At 39.3% G+C, this 21803-nt stretch overlaps 1 protein-coding gene across 1 annotated transcript in view; it reads right to left on the bottom strand.

Annotated features, from left to right (window-relative positions):
- The window catches only part of LOC121380991 (neuronal acetylcholine receptor subunit alpha-7-like), a 22122-nt gene extending 680 nt beyond the window's left edge, over nt 1–21442 (bottom strand). The window contains exons 1-8 of the mRNA XM_041510060.1: nt 21186–21442; nt 15039–15187; nt 14292–14336; nt 9515–9624; nt 6987–7215; nt 5637–5937; nt 1269–1465; nt 3–167 (exon numbers count right to left, since the gene is read on the bottom strand). Coding sequence (XP_041365994.1) covers nt 3–167; nt 1269–1465; nt 5637–5937; nt 6987–7215; nt 9515–9624; nt 14292–14336; nt 15039–15187; nt 21186–21261 — 1272 coding nt within the window. The 5' untranslated portion in view covers nt 21262–21442. The remainder of the gene's footprint in view (nt 1–2; nt 168–1268; nt 1466–5636; nt 5938–6986; nt 7216–9514; nt 9625–14291; nt 14337–15038; nt 15188–21185) is intronic.
- Nucleotides 21443–21803: the final 361 nt, after the last annotated feature.

Genomic DNA, 21803 nt, shown 5'->3' with positions numbered 1-21803 from the left:
ACTGCAGCCGAAATTCTTCGACAGTATTTCAGGATCGATTCCATAAAAAATGGCACCAGCCCGTTCTGATTGTCGTCTGCCATTTCGCTTCCTTGTGCGCATGCGTCGCAGTCGCTTATCGTAAAGAGCGATGTTCTCCGTTTGAATGTCACAAGCCCTAATTCACCCTGAAAAAATGTATAATGTTCATGACATTTACATAGATACTACAGAGAGGATAATTCGGTGCAGTTTAGCCGGGTTCTCAAGCCCCCTACCCCCTCCTATTTTAGGTTAAGTATTAATTTTGCCTTTGTATGAAAAGTGAAGAGTGCCATAGACGGCGGTGGTGGGATGTTGGAGGGAAGGGACAGCCACCGACTTTGGAGATAATGCATTAGCTCCCCCAGATGAAAAGTAAATTAATATTATATCCCCACACACACACACTGGACGGACGGATGTACGGACGGACAACGCCATACCACAATACGACCTGTCAAAAATTGGCGTATACATATTTTTGTCAACAAGACCGCAAGAGCACATTGATTTATTAATCATGGACTATTGGACGTCAGAACATTTGACAATTTTGACATGTAGTCATAGAGAGGAAACCCGCTACATTTGTTCTTTAGCAGCATGGGATCTTTTATATGCAGCATCCCACAGACAGAATAGTACATACCACGGCCTTTGATATAACAGTCGTGGTGCAGGGCTGGAACGAGACATAGCCCGATGGGCCCACCGACGGGGATCGATCCTAGACCGACCGCGCATCAAGCAAGCACTTTACACGTGGGCTACGTCCGGCCCCAATCGACACTATAGAGAAGATAATTATGTGCAGTTTAGGCGGGGTCCCAAGACTCCCACTGTCCCCATCTCGTATTTTAGGTCTTGACAATGTGCTCTAGTGGTGTCGTTATACCAACTGTGGAGTGCTGGTTGGACCAAGAAATAGCCAAATGAGCCCACCGACGGGGATCTAGGGGCGGATTATGCTTTAGGTAACGGGGGTTTCCGAAACAATATGTAAATGTTTATAATTTGAAATTATAACTTTTACGTGGACATCAATTTAGATCTACGTGGTGGGGTTGGGTTGTTTTAGCCGGAGGGGTCCGTGCAACTGGGATCCCCCCCTCCCCATAATCCGCCACTGGGATCTATCCTTGACAAATGATGCATCAAGCTAGCGCAAAACCGCTGAGTTATGTCCCATGATATGATATGAAATGACGATGATACAAAATTACAAGATATTATTGGTTGGTATATACCTTGGATGTGACCGACGACTTTCGCGCCTTGTCTGGACGATGGATGCACAGAAGTCGTCCAATCCAGGAAAGACACAACGTGCTCATTAAGGAAGACAATGTATGACCTTGGTGACCCCGGAAGTAGACGTTGAGACCTATGACGGTCATTAATAACGACAAACCGACCAGAACGATTGATGTGGCGAAGTATATACCTGAAGGAAAAAACATATATGAGAATAATAATTTCTTGGACGATTGTCAAGAAAATGCATATTTGGATCATATTTTGAGTCAAATGTACAAAAAGTATGATTCTCAGAAATATTTACTTGAGTAATCGGTTTAATAATATTAGGTGGGGTTTTTTAGTGTTTTTTGTGTTTTTTTGTGGGGGATATTTTTTGTGGGTTTATTTTTTAAATCAATGCATTTTTTCTTTGGTTCTTTGGGTAGATATTTATGTTCATGGTGAGGTGGGGGTCAGCTCTATGTTCCCTGAGGTCTTATGTTCCCTCAGGGTTAGGATTAGGATTCCTCAGCTCTATGTTCTCTCAGGGTTAGGATTAGGATTCCTCAGCTCTATGTTCCCTCAGGGTTAGGATTAGGATTCCTCAGCTCTATGTTCCCTCAGGGTTAGGGTTAGGATTCCTCAGCTCTATGTTCCCTCAGGGTTAGGATTAGGGTCCCTCAGCTCTAGGTTCCCTCAGAGTTAGGGTTAGCGTTCTTCAGCTCTATGTTCCCTCAGGGTTAGGGTTAGGATTCCTCAGCTCTATGTTCTCTCACGGTTAGGGTTAGGGGTTCCTCAACTCTATGTTCCCTCAAGGTTAGGTTTAGAGGTTCCTCAACTCAATGTTCCCTTAGGGTTAGGGTTAGGGTTCCTCAGCTCTATGTTCCCTCAGGATTAGGGTCAGGGCTCCTCAACTCTATGTTCCCTCAGCGTTTGGATTCCTCAGCTCTATGTTCTCTCACGGTTAGGGTTAGGGTTCCTCAGATCTATGTTCCCTCAGGGTTAGGGTTAGGGTTCCTCAGCTCTATGTTCCCTCAGGTTTCTATGTTTCCTAGGGCTTAGTGTTAGGGTTAGGGTTAGGGTTAGTTGAGGGAACATAGAGCTGATGGACAATAGAGCTGATCCCGTGAAGTGTTCTGAGATTTACCGGACAATGATTTAAAAGGAGTATATTTCTATTTATTACTTTGTATTTTTTGTGGGGTTATTTTTTTAAATCAATGCATTTTTTCTTTGGTTCTTTGAGTAGATATTTATGTTCATGGTGAGGTGGGGGTCAGCTCTATGTTCCCTGAGGTCTTATGTTCCCTCAGGGTTAGGATTAGGATTCCTCAGCTCTATGTTCTCTCAGGGTTAGGATTAGGATTCCTCAGCTCTATGTTCCCTCAGGGTTAGGATTAGGGTCCCTCAGCTCTAGGTTCCCTCAGAGTTAGGGTTAGCGTTCTTCAGCTCTATGTTCCCTCAGGGTTAGGGTTAGGATTCCTCAGCTCTATGTTCTCTCAGGGTTAGGATTAGGATTCCTCAGCTCTATGTTCCCTCAAGGTTAGGTTTAGAGGTTCCTCAACTCAATGTTCCCTTAGGGTTAGGGTTAGGGTTCCTCAGCTCTATGTTCCCTCAGGATTAGGGTCAGGGTTCCTCAACTCTATGTTCCCTCAGCGTTAGGATTCCTCAGCTCTATGTTCTCTCAGGGTTAGGGTTACGGACCCTCAGCTCTATGTTCTCTCAGGGTTAGGGTTACGGTCCCTCAGCTCTATGTTCACTCAGGGTTAGGGTTACGGACCCTCAGCTCTGTGTTCTCTCAGGGTTAGGGTTAGGGTTCCTCAGATCTATGTTCCCTCAGGGTTAGGGTTAGGGTTCCTCAGCTCTATGTTCCCTCAGGTTTCTATGTTTCCTAGGGCTTAGTGTTAGGGTTAGGGTTAGGGTTAGTTGAGGGAACATAGAGCTGATGGACAATAGAGCTGATCCCGTGAAGTGTTCTGAGATTTACCGGACAATGATTTAAAAGGAGTATATTTCTATTTATTACTTTGTATTTTTTGTGGGGTTATTTTTTAAATCAATGCATTTTTTCTTTGGTTCTTTGAGTAGATATTTATGTTCATGGTGAGGTGGGGGTCAGCTCTATGTTCCCTGAGGTCTTATGTTCCCTCAGGGTTAGGATTAGGATTCCTCAGCTCTATGTTCCCTCGGGGTTAGGGTTAGGGTTCCTCAGCTCTATGTTCCCTCAGGATTAGGGTCAGGGTTCCTCAACTCTATGTTCCCTCAGCGTTAGGATTCCTCAGCTCTATGTTCTCTCAGGGTTAGGGTTACGGACACTCAGCTCTATGTTCTCTCAGGGTTAGGGTTGGGTTCCTCAGATCTATGTTCCCTCAGGGTTAGGGTTAGGGTTCCTCAGCTCTATGTTCCCTCAGGGTTAGGATTAGGATTCCGCAGCTCTATGTTCCCTCAGGGTTAGGATTAGGGTCCCTCAGCTCTAGGTTCCCTCAGGGTTAGGGTTAGGGTTCTTCAGCTCTATGTTCCCTCAGGATTAGGGTTAGGATTCCTCAGCTCTATGTTCTCTCAGGGTTAGGATTAGGATTCCTCAGCTCTATGTTCTCTCAGGGTTAGGATTAGCATTCCTCAGCTCTATGTTCCCTCGGGGTTAGGGTTAGGGTTCCTCAGCTCTATGTTCCCTCAGGATTAGGGTCAGGGTTCCTCAACTCTATGTTCCCTCAGCGTTAGGATTCCTCAGCTCTATGTTCTCTCAGGGTTAGGGTTACGGACCCTCAGCTCTATGTTCTCTCAGAGTTAGGGTTAGGGTTCATCAGATCTATGTTCCCTCAGGGTTAGGGTTAGGGTTCCTCAGCTCTATGTTCCCTCAGGGTTAGGATTAGGATTGCTCAGCTCTATGTTCCCTCATGGTTAGGGTCAGGGTTCCTCAACTCTATGTACCCTCAGCGTTAGGATTCCTCAGCTCTATGTTCTCTCAGGGTTAGGGTTACGGACCCTCAGCTCTATGTTCTCTCAGAGTTAGGGTTAGGGTTCATCAGATCTATGTTCCCTCAGGGTTAGGGTTAGGGTTCCTCAGCTCTATGTTCCCTCAGGGTTAGGATTAGGATTGCTCAGCTCTATGTTCCCTCATGGTTAGGGTTAGGGTCCCTCAGCTCTAGGTTCCCTCATGGTTAGGGTTAGGGTCCCTCAGCTCTAGGTTCCCTCAGGGTTAGGGTTAGGGTTCTTCAGCTCTATGTTCCCTCAGCTCTATGTTCCCTCAGGGTTAGGGTTAGGATTCCTCAGCTCTATGTTCTCTCAGGGTTAGAATTAGGATTCCTCAGCTCTATGTTCTCTCAGGGTTAGGGTTACGGTCCCTCAGCTCTATGTTCTCTCAGGGTTAGGGTTAGGGTCCCTCAGATCTATGTTCTCTCAGGGTTAGGGTTAGGGTTCTTCAGCTCTATGTTCCCTCAGCTCTATGTTCCCTCAGGGTTAGGGTTAGGATTCCTCAGCTCTATGTTCCCTCAGGGTTAGGGTTAGGATTCCTCAGCTCTATGTTCTCTCAGGGTTAGAATTAGGATTCCTCAGCTCTATGTTCTCTCAGGGTTAGGGTTACGGTCCCTCAGCTCTATGTTCTCTCAGGGTTAGGGTTAGCGTTCTTCAGCTCTATGTTCCCTCAGGGTTAGGGTTAGGATTCATCAGCTCTATGTTCTCTCAGGGTTAGGATTAGGATTCCTCAGATCTATGTTCTCTCAGGGTTAGGGTTACGGTCCCTCAGCTCTATGTTCCCTCAGGGTTAGGGTGACGGTCCCTCAGCTCTATGTTCTCTCAGGGTTAGGGTTAGGGTTCCTCAGATCTATGTTCCCTCAGGGTTAGGGTTAGGGTTCCTCAGCTCTATGTTCCCTCAGGTTTCTATGTTTCCTCGGGATTAGTGTTAGGGTTAGGGTTAGGGTTAGCTGAGGGAACATAGAGCTGAGGGAACATAGAGCTGACCCCGTGAAGTGTTCTGAGATTTACCGGACAATGATTTCAAGGAGTATATTTCTATTTATTACTTGTATGTACCAGGAGCCGATTTAGCAAGTCGGTCTAACGATAACGCCCTCTTCTTTCCTATTTTGGTCAAACAATTAAATTTGCCTTTGTTTATCACCACCATCGGACTATATTACATCGATTTTACCCATGTCCCTCCCCCATTAAAAACCTTAGATCAGCACCTGCTCAGCACTTAGGGCGTATTTACGATTGGACTATATTACATCAATGTTACCCACCTCACTCCTCCATTAAATCGCTTAGAACATACGACAAAAGACCTGTTCACCACTTACTTATGATGGGACTATGTTACATCAATGTTACTCACCTCCCTCCTTCATACGACAAAAGACCTGTTCACCACTTACTTATGATGGGAAACGTTTCCGAAGATGGCGGCATCAGGTCGAGGAGAATGAGTTGAAAGACCGACAGGGACAGTAGGACCATGACCTGTAGACTGACTTTCTCGCCAGACTCCGCGGGTAGGAGGAAGCCCATGATGACCACGCCCGACAGCAGTACGCTGGGGAACAGTAGATTGATGATGTAGAACAGCGGTTTGCGTTTGATCTGCAGACTGAAGATGATCAAAGGATACGACACGCCCGAGTAGACAGGTGCAATCCGCATCGCAGTTAGTCTGACGACACTCCATTCAACGTGCTCCTGTGGAGACAGTTCATCAAGGGAGTGAAAGCTGCATCCTAACCGGCCGCGCGCGACGCGAGCGATGCGAGCGATTATTTCAGAAATCATTGATTTCAATTGCCGTATGCTAACTGGACGCGTGCAACGCGACACATTTATCCGTCGCGCGGTACGCATGCGGTTAGGATACGGCGATTCAAATCAATGATCTCTAAAATAATCGCTCGTATCGCTCGCGTCGCTCGCGGTCGGTTAGGATACAGCTTTAGAGAGGCGAGCGATGCTTGAGAAAAATGAATCAATCAATTAATCAATAAATAAATAAATGAACAAACGAACATGCAAAGGAATGAATGGATGAATGAATGAACGAACGAGCAAACGAATGCATAAATAAAAAAACTACTTCATCCATAAGATAATAAGAAAATAAATGAATGAAGAAATCTAGACAGAGCCAGACAGCCAGCCAGAATCTATCCAGGCGGCAAACAGCCAGGCAGGTAGATGGAGTGAGAGAGAGAGAGAGAGAGAGAGAGAGAGAGAGAGAGAGAGAGAGAGAGAGAGAGAGAGAGAGAGAGAGAGAGAGAGAGAGAGAGAGGGAGGGGGGAGGGAGGGAGAGAGTGAGAGAGAAAGAGAGACAGACAGAGAGAGACAGACAGAGAGACAAAGAGAAATAGAGACAGACAGAGAGAGAGACAGACAGAGACAAACAGACAGACATGCACGGAGAGACAAACAGGCACGGGGAGACAGAGTTTGAGAGAGACAGACAGACAAACAGACAGGCACGGATAAAGAGAGTGAGAGAGACACAGAGACAGACAGACACGGACAGTCAAACAGGCTCGGGGAGACAGAGTGAGAGGGAAAGATAGAGAGTGAGACAAACAGACAGACAGGCAGCAGAGAGAGAGAGAGAGAGAGAGAGAGAGAGAGAGAGAGAGAGAGAGAGAGAGAGAGAGAGAGAGAGAGAGAGAGAGAGAGAGGGGGGGGACACACACAGGTGAAGGTGAATGAGAGTAAATTAATGAGTGAATGAATGAGTGAGACATAGCAGCACCTACCTTATAGTTTGACAACTTGCCGTGGTCACTGACGTTGTAGATATCGATGCCGAACGCGTCATACGCCCACGAGCCGAACGTCAGGTTACACCGCTGCGTGTCGAACGGGAAGTACGTGGTGTCAATACTGCACAGACTCGTCAGTAGTTCCGGAAACTGGAAGCTGATGGAACCGTTTTTCGTTACCGAAACTCTGTACTTTGACATGCTGGACGAAGACTTCACTGCACTGTGTAAAAAAAAAAAAAAAATGCAATACAAACACACAGATCAATATAAGCCTGTGGTAACAAAATCAAGTGCTGGAGCAGAAGGAATATTTATAATATTACAGTTTTGTGTAAAAATCAAGGTTCAAAACTGAACCAATGTATATGTTTAGTTGTTTCCATTTGTTTCTAAAATTGTTGTAGACGCATGAAGGTTATCAGTTATGTTAACTATCGGTATCAGATTGTAATATATCAGAAAATATTATGTTATTTAACCAAATATATATTTCAAGTACTTACGGTTGCAGTATTAGTAGCAGTATTAGTAGTAGTAGCAAGTAGTAGTAGAAGTGATAACAGCAGTAGTAGTTTCAGAAATAATAGTAGTGGTAGAATCAGCAGTGGTAGAAAATTCTAGCAGTAGAAGTAATTGTTGTAGTAGTAGTAGTAGCAGTAGTAGTAGTAGTAGTAGTAGTAGTAGTAGTAGTAGTAGTAGTAGTAGTAGTAGAAGTAGCAGTAGTAGTAGTAGTAGTAGTAGCATCAGTAGTAATAGTAGTAAGTACATGTAGTAGTGGTAGGAGTAGTAGTAATAGTAGTAGTGGTAGGAGTAGTAGTAATAGTAGTAGTGGTAAGTAGTAGTAGCAGCAGTAGTAGAAAAAGTAATAGTAATTATAGAAGTAGTAGTAGTAGTAGTAGTAGTAGTAGTAGTAGATAGAAGCAGTAGCAGGTAGTAGTAGCAAGTAGTAGTAGTTATAGTAGTAGTAGTAGTAGTAATAGTAGAAGAAGCCTTAGCAGTAGTAGTAGTAGCATCAGTAGTAATAGTAGTAAGTACATGTAGTAGTGGTAGGAGTAGTAGTAATAGTAGTAGTGGTAAGTAGTAGTAGCAGCAGTAGTAGAAAAAGTAATAGTAATTATAGTAGTAGTAGTAGTAGTAGTAGTAGTAGTAGTAGTAGTAGTAGTAGTAGTAGTAGTAGTAGTAATAGTAGTAGTAGATAGAAGCAGTAGCAGGTAGTAGTAGCAAGTAGTAGTAGCTATAGTAGTTATAGTAGTAGTAGTAGTAGTAGTAGTAGTAGTAGTAGTAGTAGTAGTAGTAGTAGTAGATAGAAGTAGTAGCAGGTAGTAGTAGCAAGTAGTAGTAGTTATAGTAGTAGTAGTAGTAGTAGTAGTAGTAGTAGTAGTAGTAGTAGTAGAAGAAGACTTAGCAGTAGTAGTAGTAGTAACAGTAGTAATAGTAGCAGTAGTAGTAGTAGTAACAGTAGTAATAGTAGCAGTAGTAATAGTAATAGTACGTAGTAGTATTAGTAGTAGTAGATGTTGTTGTTGTTGTTGTTGTAGCTTTTGTTGAGATAGTAGTAGTAATAGTGGCGGTGGTTGTAGATGTAGTAGTAGTAGTAGAAGTAGCAGTAATGACAGTTTTAGGATCTCCACGAGTACTCGAGCACGGGCCATGTCTAGCAAGATTCGAATCTGTTCACAGAACTCGAGTACCCGTACAAAACAATGTTGAGTATCAATATCAGCAGTAACTAATCAGTAATATAAGTAACACAATAATTATAGGATAATGTGCTAGTTTCTTCTCTTTTTTTAACCTGGCCGTCCGTCCGTCACAACACTACGTGTATCAACCGGTTTCTAAATGCAATACAATGACATGATTTGGCATCCATGTTCAGCGCTGGAATTAAGATGCATAATGCTATTTTACTTTATTCCTTAGTCCCTGTCTGTGGGCCCATTGGGCTATTTCTCGTTCCAGCCAGTGCAAAACCACTGATATATCAAAGACCGTGGTATGTGCTATCCTGTCTGTGGGATGGTGCATATAAAAGATTCCTTGCTTCTAATGGAAAAATATAGCAGGTTTCCTTTCTGAGCCTATATGTAAAACTTATCAAATATTTGACATCCAATAGCCGATGATTAACAAATCAATGTGCTCTAGTGGTGTTGTTAAACAAAACAAAACTTCTCTCCTTTTTGTATTCCTTAGTCTCATTATCATCGAGTGTAAGTATCGGGTACTTGGGTCAGGGTCGAGTTTAATCCTCGAGTACTCAATGCCAATGTTTGAGACTCATGGAGGACCTAGACAATACCAGTATAGCAGCAAACGCACACGATATAACACCATACCTGACAGAGACCTACCTGACAGTGACCTACACGACAGAGACCTACACGACAGAGACCTACCCGAGAGAGACCTACACGACAGAGACCTACCCGACAGAGACCTACACGACAGAGACCTACCCGACAGAGACCTACACGACAGAGACCTACCCGACAGAGACCTACACGACAGAGACCTACCTGTCGTAAAGCGTGAGGTCTGGAATCCAGATCAAGGTGGAGGGGAGGATAATCTTCTCTATTCCACTAAATTCGCTCGAGTTCCACGTCAGACGATTGTCGGACCAGTACTGAAACCAAACCATTGTAGTGTTCAGTCTCGTAACGGTTAGATAATACACTGCTTTCTCTTTAAACGAACTGTTCTGAATTTGTCCTGAGTTTGTCCTGAGTTTTTTCTGAATTTGTCCTGAGTTTGTCTTGAATTTGTCCTGAGTTTTTCCTGAGTTTGTCCAGAATTTGTTCTGAATTTGTCCTGAGTTTGTCCTAAATTTGTCCTCAATTTGTCTAAGTTTGTTCTGAGCTTGTCCTGAATTTGACTAAATTTGTTCTGAATTTATTCTGAGTTTCTCCTCAATTTGTCCTCAGTTTGTTCTGAGTTTGTCTGAATTTGTACTGAATTTGTCCTGAGTTTGTTCTGAGTTTGTTCTGAGTTTGTCTGAATTTGTCCTGAATTTGTCCTGAATTTGTCCTGAGTTTGTCCTGAATTTGTCTGAATTTGTCCTGGATTTGTCCCGAGTTTGTTCTGAGTTTGTCCTGAGTTTGTCCTCAATTTGTCCTAAATTTGCCCTGAGTTTGTTCTGAGTTTGTCATGAATTTGTCTGAATTTGTCCTGAATTTGCCCTGAATTTGTTTTGAGTTTGTTCTGAGTTTGTTCTGAGTTTGTCCTGAATTTGTCTGAATTTGTCTTGAATTTGTTCAGAGTTTCTCCTCGATTTGTCTTGAGATTGTCCTGAATTTGCCCAGAATTTGTCATAAATTTGCCCTGAATTTGTCATAAATTTGCCCTGAATTTGCTCTGAGTTTGCAGTCTTTGTAACATGTCTCTTAATAACATTTTCTTCTTACGAATAAGAATAATAATTCTTGTCTGTATATCTAGTGTGTGTGCTATATTTAGCAACAACTTTTCAGTTTACTTCGTAATTTTTAAAAACATTTTTCGTGTGTACGAAATTGTAGGCAGTTAAAATCTGATTTTGGCTACTACTAAAAATAGGAAGATAACAAACACTTTGTTTTTACAGATAAAGAAGAAAAAAATATTTAATATGTACAGATAAAGAAGAAAATATATTTAATATGTACATATTATATTAGAAAATATATTTAATATGTACTTGAGTCATCAAAAAGGCTCGGCTAGACTCAAACATGCTAATGTGACAGCAAACTCAGGACAGTCCCTTTAATTTCATTTCATTTATTTTCGTTCTTATATCCAATTAAGGTTCAAGCACGCTGTCCTGGGCACACACCCCAGCTATCTGGGCTGTCCGTCCATGACAGTGGGTTAGTTGTTACTTGTTAGTGAGAGAGAAGAGGATGTAGTGGTCTTACACCTACCCATTGAGTCGTTAAAACTCGCTCTGGGTTGGAGCCGGTACAGGGCTGCGAACCATGTACCTACCAGCCTTATGTCCGATGGATTAACCACGACACTACCGAGGCCGGTAGTCCCTTTAATTTACTTTCTATGCTTATTATAATTAATTACACGTGAGTTGTCTGTCCTGTCTCTCCGGGACAGCAGCTTAAAGACGCAGACCTTAGATTCATCCCATGAAATTGGACACTAAGTTTAATTAATCTACAAACATTCAACACATCTGGATAACAGAGAGAATTTAAAGTCTGTGATGTGGTAATGGGAAAATACCGTCTAAAAATAACTAGAGCTTGTCTCAATAACCATTACTTCTCAGACGAACGTGCGTTTTTAGAATTATGAAAAATGGCATTTCGGGGTATTACTAAAACTCGGATGACCAGAGACACTTTAAGAGGTAAGAAAATTAATATTTTAAACACATGTAATGAAATGTAAGTACTTCTGATTAAATTATCAAAAACGGCTTTAATGGTGAAACAATACGTCATAGTGTTTAAAAACTAGGGTCTGTCACTTTAATGTTAAGTGTCACTGAGAGAGATGTCAGCGTAAATGCTTTTTACATCCATATTGTGCCATGAAAACTCGCTCTGGGAGGAGCCTGATATAAACGGTTCCTTGTTCACAAAATCTCTCTTGAGCAACATCACATTGTCCTTGTAAGTCATTTTGCATTGCTAAGATCACCTTAAAGGGACATTCCTGAGTTTTCTGCCATTACATATAAAATATATTTTTCTGCATAAAATATTAGTGGCTGTATATTAAACGTGTTTCTGATCGTTCTAATATTTGTATTAGGTTAAATTTCATTTTATTTCCTAAAATATGTTTTTTTCGTACGTACGAAATTATTTGAAGACGAAATCCAGTTTCGGCTTCTTACAAATATTAAGACGACCAGAAACACATTGAATATACAGACACTGATATTCTAAACAAGAAAATATATTTAATATGTAAGTTTAATCGTAGAAATATTTTATTAGTAGGAAACATCTTACAATGCAGCAAACTCAGGAATGTCCCTTTAAGGGCACAACTACCTTATACACTTAAGGTGATCTTAGCGCTAAGATCGCTTCGTAAATCGGGGCCATGGACCCTTATTCATAAAGCTCTCTTAAACTCTCTTAAGCAGCATCGAATCGTCCTTGCACGTCTTGTTACATTGTTTTGTGAATTAGGCCCATGGCAGGGCCTCGCTTTACGAAGCGATCTTAGCCTTAACAGACCTTCGTTTTTGACGGGCGCGGGCGCTATCACGCCCGTAAACCTCAGTCAACTCAATCTGACGAGCGCGAAATAACGCGCCCCTAAATTTAACAAATCACACTTGTATTTTGTTTTAACTCTGCCATTTTAATTGTTTATTGAATCCAATCCACAACGCCACAAACCTTTCCATTCTGTTCACAATGAACTTCCTAGAATACTTTTTATAAATTGAAACACGATTGGTTGTTTATCTTTACATTGAGCCAATCAGCTAGGAGTTCACTTATTATTAAGTTCTCGTCGGTTTTGTTTTGTTTAATTTCGTACAACGCAGGTAATGATCGCGACATTTATTTTACACTGTCGTAGTTTTGGTCACGTACAGAAAAAAAATATTAGGTGCGTTGTCCAATAATTCTATGTGTACAATGTTTATACATGTTGATATCACAGTAAATGTGTACACCAACAAAAAACTAATTTAGTAAAGCAGGTTTTGTTGTTAATAGCATAGCGACGTACTCGCAGACATTTCTACTTTCTGTTTCACGATACTGCCACATGATTTAAAGCCAAGGACATTGACCTTGGTAGAGTCGGATTTTTAGTACATGTGATCGGTTGACAGGCACCTGAAACAAACATACACCGATTTAATTTCAACTCAGTAATTCGAATTTACCAAGTGTAAAGCATGTATTTTTTTTAATTAAATTTACATTAGGGTAATTTTGTGGGGGGTTGTTTTTTTTTTTTGGGGGGGGGGGGGGGGCGTTGGGGTTTTTTTTATGAGTTGCTATGATTTGAGTTAGTAGTATAATAAACTACAGTACACCGATAATGAAAGTTAATCCTGTTTGTAAAAATATATATTTATAAAAATTGTAGTAAGATATATGAGGGTACAAAACAATAGATGTTGACATTTTCTCTGTTATGACATTATTTATTTTTAAATAGAGAATTTGCAGGTACATAACATGTATATTATGATATCATGATAAATGTGATAACCCTGTGCCATGTGGTTGTTACACTTTGAATTTCTGTTTAGTTTAAATGATTTACAAATAGGCCTACTGACACTATATTTTGTGAGAGTTTTATTAGATATTTTACAGTTAGAATTCTTAATAGCAATACCATAGTTGTTACAATGTCAATTCACATTCACTTCACAGGTTTGTGTCCATGGAGAAATCATATCATTCTGCGATGAAGAATAAAATTATTGTACTTGTTTTAAATAAAACAGAATAAGCACAAACATATCAGTTTCAATTCTTTTTCCATAAATAGTTAACAGAATATCATGATTCAGAATTTTAATGCAACATGATATGCATATAATACACAAGAAATCGACAAATGTGTTCATGGTGTTTCTTTTTCTTGTGTAAGACTGCAATGGCCCATTCCTTCATCTTTGAGAACAGCCATCATATTAGTTAAATTAGGATATTTATTTTGAAAACACAAAACATTAACTCTTAAGATATTTAATTTAGAAATCATTACTCCTCAAACTTAATCATGTTCATGGGTGCGATTCCTCTCGGTCTCTTGCCTCTAATTCTTATTATTTTGAGGGGTGCGATTTTTCCCTCCTCTGCATTTTGAGGAATGTGATTTCCACCCCCCTCACTTTAAAATGTGTATTTTAAAAATAAAGGTAAATTGCCATAAGTTATGTAATAAATAGAAAATCTCGTGAAGATGAGATATAAATCATATTTGACAAAAAACATGAAATATCCTCTGTTTATTAAACGTCTTAAATATATGTGTATAATTGCTGAAGTATTTGTTACAATTTAAGCTGTATTTTAAAACAATTATTTTTATTGTAATTGAGTTGTGGTTCCACGATAATGAGCACGATGTGTCGCTACGACAGTAGCAATATCCGGTGTATGTTACAAACAGATACGATTAGACATAATTTATACGATAAAACGTGTTATATCAAACCACATCAAGAATGATTATTGAATGGATCTCTACTTCAAATTTAAGGAAAATCGCAGGAAGTGAGGAGAAATCTACCGCTGGTCCTCTGGAAGCGGGTTTCACCCTGTTTTAGCATACACCATCTTTCAGTCTACCTATACCTGTGTCCATACTCACCATTCGAAGCCACACATTCGTACTCAGTGTCTGTTTAGGTTCATTCTGGAAAAACAAAGTAAACCATATAATAGTTTAAGGTAAAATTAACGTTTTGATCGCAGCACTAAATTTCATTCCATTTCAACTTATTTTCGTGCTTATATCCAATTAAGGTTCAAGCGCGCTGTCCTGGGCACACACCTCAGCTATCTGGGCTGTCTGTCCAGGACTGTTGGTTAGTGGTTAGTGAGAGACAAGACGGTGTAGTTGTCTTACACCTACCTATTGAGTTGTTAAAACTCGCTCTGGGTGGGAGCAGGTACCGGGATGCGTAACCCTGTACCTACCAGCCTTATGCCCGATGGTTTAACCATGACACGACCGAGGCCGGTGCAGCACTAAAGCGATGTATGAGATTCACTGATGACTTCAAATTCGAAATTCCATCCCGCCGTTCAAAAGAAACTTTACATACATAAAATTCGAATAATTTGATGAATAAATGTTGCTAATCGAAAAGAACCCATTTAGAAACCACCTTACAAACATTGTGCATGTATCACAGCGCGGTTTAATTTCTTTGTTATAGCCTGCTATTCAGTTTCTGTTTAATTATTCTATGACACAATTACCAATTCAATGATTTGACGCAATGACATGTTCAAACCAAGGTGACTACGAGACCGTGCTTATCATAGCGCGGTCTGATTTCTTTGTGATAACCAGCTATTCAATTTCTATTTAATTATTCTATGACACAATTACCAATTCAATGATTTGACGCAAAGACATGTCCAGAAAGGTCATCACTGGACCCCGGTTGTCATAGTGTGGTCGGATTTCTTTGTGATAACCAGCTAGCACCGTCTGGATCATTTTGTTAGACACGTTCGACCCATTGTTGTGGATACCATCTGTAAATAAAATATACGGTTACACAGTATGCACTCCTACACAGCAGAGGACAATTGACGGCAAACAAAAATAGCTGTATCCCACTCTTATCCTGGTCAATTGTTCGAAAACGGGGTTTTAGTTAGCGTAATATGATCGGGGCTGCAGTAGAAAAACAAACTCAGATCTAAAAAATATATATATATAATAATTAGGAATGAGTCTTTTACGGGAATTTTTTTTTTTAATTTTACCATATGCGGCCATGTGGGATATAACAAAACAAGCATTGATTTATTGGTTATTGGATGTCAAACGTTTGGTCATTCTGACATGTCGTCTGCAGAACAAACAGTTAAAAAAAACATGTAGTCTATAGAACAAACATTTAAAAAGCATGTAGTCTGCAGAATAAACAATTAAAAAAACGAAAGATAAAGAAAGAATAAACAATGAAACAAAAGCTGCTTCGTATTTGCACACACCATCCCCACCCGCCATATTTTTCCATTAGTAGCAAAGAATCTTTTATATGCACCATCCCAAAGACAGGATAGCATATACCAGGGCCTTTGATATGCCATATATGCTCTGGCTGGGACGAGAAATAGCCCAATAGGCCCACCGACGGGAATCGATCCAACACCGACCGCGCATCAGGCGGGCGCTTTAACTCTGGGCAAAACGTTTTGTTTGTTTAACGACATACAACGACCTTTGACTACTTGTGGTGCGCTGGTTGGAACGAGAAAAAACCCAATCAATTGAATGGATCCACCGAGGTGGTTCGATCCTGCAACGCAAGCACCTTAAGCGAGCACTCAACTGACTGAGCTAAATCCACACACACACACACACACACACACACACACACACGCGTGCGCGCACACCACTGGGCTACGTCTCTCTCCTGTGTCAATACTAATGCAAATGTCAAATATGATGAACGATTCTCCTGAAATAATTTTCCAATCGATTAAAAATGATAAAAGAAAAGGAGATTAAAACAGAAAAAAAACGTTTTTGTTTTATTCAAAGAAACCGCTAAGCTGAAGGTAAACACTCGTGAAAAAAGCTACCTCATTTACAGTCAATTTATTGTTGGGAAAATAACATTTGGTGTTAGGAAATGCCGGAGATTATTGATTTGTTATCGATGATGAGTTATGTGGCAAATTTCTTTATTGATTTTTCATCAGCAATGAAAAGCTTAAGCATTAATATTGTATTTTAAATACTGATAATGATTCGAGCGAACCCCATGGCAAGGCTAGGCATGTTTTGGTTTTTTTGTTTGTTTGTTTTTCGATTTTTTGTAACCTATATATATTTTTTTATCAACACCTCATACAAGTATATGTGTTAACATAAGATAACAGCGAGAATCGGTCTAGACAGAGAGAGAAGAAGCATGTTGTCATCACATAAGCTGCTCTTACAGATTAGCAGCAAAGGGTCTTCTTCGTCGTCGTCGTCGTCGTTGTCGTTGTCGTCGTCGTCTTCTTCGTTTTCTTCTTCTTCATCTTATTCTTATTCTTATTCTTATTCTTATTCATCTTCTCCTTCTTCTTTTTCTTCTTCTTCTTCATCTTCTTCTTCTTATTCTTATTCTTATTCTTATTCATCTTCTCCTTCTTCTTTTTCTTCTTCTTCTTCTTCTTATTCTTATTCTTATTCTTATTCTTATTCTTATTCTTATTCATCTTCTCCTTCTTCTTCTTCTTCTTCTTCATATTCTTATTCTTATTCTTATTCATCTTCTCCTTCTTCTTTTTCTTCTTCTTCTTCATCTTATTCTTATTATTATTCTTATTCTTATTCTTATTCATCTTCTCCTTCTTCTTCTTCTTCTTCTTCTTCTTCTTCTTCTTCTTCATCTTCTTCTTCTTATTCTTATTCTTATTCTTATTCTTATTCATCTTCTCCTTCTTCTTTTTCTTCTTCTTCTTCATCTTCTTCTTCTTATTATTCTTATTCTTATTCTTCTTCTTATTCTTATTCTTATTCTTATTCTTCTTCATCTTCATCTTATTCTTATTCTTATTCTTATTCTTATTCTTATTCTTATTCATCTTCATCTTCTTCTTCTTCTTCTTCATCTTCTTCTTCTTCTTCTTCTTCCTCGTCCTCGTCGTCGTCGTCTTCTTCTTCTTCTTCTTATTCTTATTCTTATTCTTATTCTTATTCTTATTCTTCTTCATCTTCATCTTCTTCTTCTTCATATTCATCTTCTTCTTCTTCTTCCTCGTCCTCGTTGTCGTCGTCTTCTTCTTCTTCTTCTTCTTCTTCTTCATATCTTCTTCTTCTTCTTTTCGTTCACTCTATTCATATTTGTTGGGTCCTTGTGACGGGACATGCTCTTAAATTTGTTTCGCCTGTGGCGATTTTAATTGTGTTAGAGGGCCGTGTGCAGTTCATTGCACGTAGATCAGGTGGGCAACTTGTTACGTAATACTTCGCGCGATCGGGCATTCCAATATGCACTTAGTCCAGCTGTGGAGGCCATGTGGCGAGTAGTTACGTAATACCTCTGCGAGTGCGGTTTCGACGACCGTGATTTGGCGACGATGGCGTCAGTAAGTCTGACGATCAGAGACAAATATATCGACTCTAGTAGAGGTGAAATATCAGATGATAGGGGGAGGTACCGCCTTGTACCCCCAGGCGAATTCTGATTTATAATAAATAGCTAGTTTTTAGAGATATCGAGGAGAACCAGAATAGGAAGGCTCCCAGGGAACGTAGTCCGTTGGACTTTGGTAAATATTTTTATTTCTGCTCTGTGTATAACCTTGATGTGATTGATGTGACTTTAAATATTTTAATACTGTATTATACCAATATTCTTTAGACAGTGTCTTCGGTCATCTGACGAAGTAAATCGTAGACTTTTTGTTCTAACATTATACGAGTATTTGGTAATATAAAGCTTAGCCAGTCATCCTAGACGACCTAGGTAAACTGTAGGTTATTGTCTTTATTGTGATAGGTACCAGTATTAATTCTGTGTTACAAGGTTACTGAATGAGTAGTTAGGGTTAATTAAAAATTAACCCGTTAGGAATAGAGCTGTAATTCCTTTATTAATTAAGTTCCCCTGGAAGCGTTCCTAAATTATCACACGTTACTGAACGAGTAGTAAGGGTTAATGAAAAATTAACCAGTTAGGAATGGTGTTGTAATTCCTTTATTAATTAACTTCTCCTAGAAGCGTTTCTCAATTATCACACGTGTGGGTGTGGTGTAACGGTGAAGTGATTCGCATATTGTGTAACTAGACACCTAGAGATTAACTAATTAAGTGATCAGTTCTGGGTTGTTATTATTGCTGTTATTAATTAACTACTACGGCTGTACATTTGTCAGCGTAGATTAATACAGATTCCAAAGTGTATTGTCTTTTTGTTGTGTTTCTAGAGAACTAACGTGCTATAATAATATACTTTATATAAGATCGTATCTCTGATCATACCTAGAGACGAGCCATACTAGGGTTTAACAGCCTGTTACAGAGAGATCTAATAGATATACAGTTAGGAGAGATATTTTGATAATCGTGTTTTATTCAGTTACGGGAATTATAGAATCCCCGTGACAGGACTGTCACTAAAGAGGTTGCTTTTCCAAACTAAACTATTCTACCCGACAACAGGGTGAAATGGACAGTTTAATTTTTCTGCCAGGAATACATAAGCAGGCCATATCTGGTCTGTTATTTGTTGGTGCTGCCTGTAATCCTGGAGGAAGTGAGTTGTTGTCTCTTCTTCCTATCCACATAGGCACGTTGCTGTATTCCTGAGCTTGGTCAGTGATCAGAAAAATTATATCAAGAAAAACGGCCAAAATATTTCACGCGATCAATTGTTCTGTTCGCGTGTCGATTACGTAATTTCAATTAATGGAACGGCGAATCTGTTACGTGAGTTAACCTGTGGTACATTCTGAAAGTCACGTCATCAAGTATTACAGAAACTGTTCATTGATGTGCTTTGTCGCAGACTCCACAGGGAAATAATAAATTAAACATTTATAAATTGTTACAGCACTGTCTGACAAAAGAAAATCAACATGAAAACACAAACCATAAATGTAGAAATGATATACACAGTGCCAGACAGTGCTGTGACACTTTATAAATGTTCAATTAATTATGTTAATTAATGATTTGCAAAAAACTCCAAATGTTTTTATTATATATTTGTATGTGTACGATATTCGGAAGATTTTAGACGACTAAAATTAAATATTAAAGGGACATTCCCGAGTTTGCTACATTGTAAGATGTTTTCGACTAATAAAATATTTCTACGATTAAACTTACATATTAAATATATGTTCTTGTTTAGAATATCATTATCTGTATATTTAACGTGTTTCTGGTCGTCTTAATATTTGCAAGAAGCCCAAACTGGATTTTGTCTTCAAATAATTTAGTACGTACGAAAAAATATATTTTAGGAAATAAAATTAAATTTAACCCAGTACAAATATCAGAACGACCAGAAACACGTTTAATATACAGCCACTAATATATTATGCAGAAAAATATATGTGATATGTAATTACAATCGTTAAAAAGCCTCTGTTAGTCGATAACATCTTTAAAATTGCAGCAAACTCAGGAATGTCCCTTTAAAGGAACCGTCCTGAGAGTGCTGCTGTACGATATTCGGAAGATTTTAGACGACTAAAATTAAATATTAAAGGAACTGTCCTGGATTGCAGCAATTTTTTAGATCGACTAACAGAGACTTTATAACGACTGTAATTACATATCAAATATATTTTTCTGCATAAAATATTAGTGGCTGCATATTAAATGCGTTTCTGGTCGTTCTAGTATTTGTACTAGTTTAAATTTCATTTCATTTCCTAAAATGTTGGGATTTTTTCGTACGTACGAAATTATTGGAAGACAAAATCAAGTTTGGGCTTCTTACAAATATAAGACGACCAGAAACACGTTGAATATACAGATACTGATATTCTACACAAGAAAATTTATTTAATATGTAAGTTTAAAATAATTGAGGTTGGGGTAGTGGATTGAAAACATTTTAGTGTTTGCCTCCAAACCAGCAAATCATGTTTTTATGTATTTATTAAAAATTACTTTATTATATTATTTATTTTATATTTCTTTAATTATTTTGATTTTTTTTTTGATTTTTTTTTTTTTTTTTTTTTTTTTATTATTATTATTATTATTATTATTATCATTATTACTTTATATTTATTACGTATCATTCTGTGTTAGTACCGTGTTTGAATGAAAATATTAGGAACATGTTCTTGAATAAGACCGGGCAATGTTCTCGTGGAGAAAATCCTCAAATTCGGGCAAAAAAGATAGAAAAATTCGGGAAAATTAGCTGGCTTGAACACTTTTTCACCATGTATTAAACTACATGTATTTTCATCATTCCACCCACAATGTTAGTTGTAATCCATGGTTAAATGCGTGGCGATTCGTTTACAACCCTATATAGCTGTTTGGCAGTAATGCTAATATGAATAAATGTTGCAATCCAGATTCGCGCATTTTTGTTTAATTCGGGCAAACATCAGCCTCCTCCCCCCCCCCCCCCCCCCCCCCCGCAAAAATTGGAGCCCGTACGCCTATGGATAGGGCTATCCCTTATGTAAATCCAATGACATTTTGAGGTAACTAGATAGAGACAGAGAGACAACGAGACAGACAGACAGACAAATACATAAATGTTTAACGTATCACCGTATAATACATCACACATATACAAAATAAAACAACAATAAAAGTACATGTATACGCCATTCCTATGGAATTATGAGATACAGTATAATTAAATAATACAAGTATGTATAATTAAAATAATAATAATAACACTATTGTAGGTTTTAGAAACATAGTTTACGTAACCGAACAATCGGTTACCTAGGTAAAAGTCACGTGAACTGTCTTTCGGTTACCTACGATTTTGAAATATTATTCCCTGTCAAATAAAATAAAATAAAATAAAATAAAATAAAATTGTTTACTTGCGATTGTTAAAGCTGGGCATAGTATACAAAGAAGACTGAGTTCCAACACAGACTGTAATAAACCGCCTGTCATCTCTATCTTCTTCTTTTCTTCTTCGTATTCTTCTTCTTTTCTTCATACGCGATGGTTCTGGCGTGATGTCGTTGTCGTTTCACTGCCTCTAGTGTTGACGTCGTCGTTGCTGAGGACGTCAGCTGTTGTTTAAGGACAATTGTGCTCTGTTTATTCGAGAAGTGTAAGTTCGACTGGTGTGTCGAACAGATCGATATATCCGACAGCAGGTTGTTCAAACGACGCTGTTGACAAATTACGTCGTCTCGTGTCACTATCAACTGTGACACGTCCAGATGTGACCGATGGGCGAGTCACGCCCAATTATTCACCAGTCGCTGGATAGTCATGCTAGCAAATCCCAGGAGAGGATCCAATGAGGGGTGGGGGGGTGGGGGTGGGGGGGCTAACGGGGAAAATGACATATGGACCAATTCGTTAAAAGGGCATCCCAGTAGGGGACAAAAAAGGGGAAAAAAGGCATTTGAATATTTTTAAGGGGGACGGTTACCTAGCCCCCACTCGGATCCGCTTTTGGTTTCAGCTTGTGTTCTGCTGAATGG

This window comes from Gigantopelta aegis, chromosome 2, assembly GCF_016097555.1.
Source record: "Gigantopelta aegis isolate Gae_Host chromosome 2, Gae_host_genome, whole genome shotgun sequence".
Classification (NCBI taxonomy): domain Eukaryota; kingdom Metazoa; phylum Mollusca; class Gastropoda; order Neomphalida; family Peltospiridae; genus Gigantopelta; species Gigantopelta aegis.
Note: the sequence above shows the minus strand (reverse complement) of the source record. Positions and strands in the feature narration are given on the sequence as shown.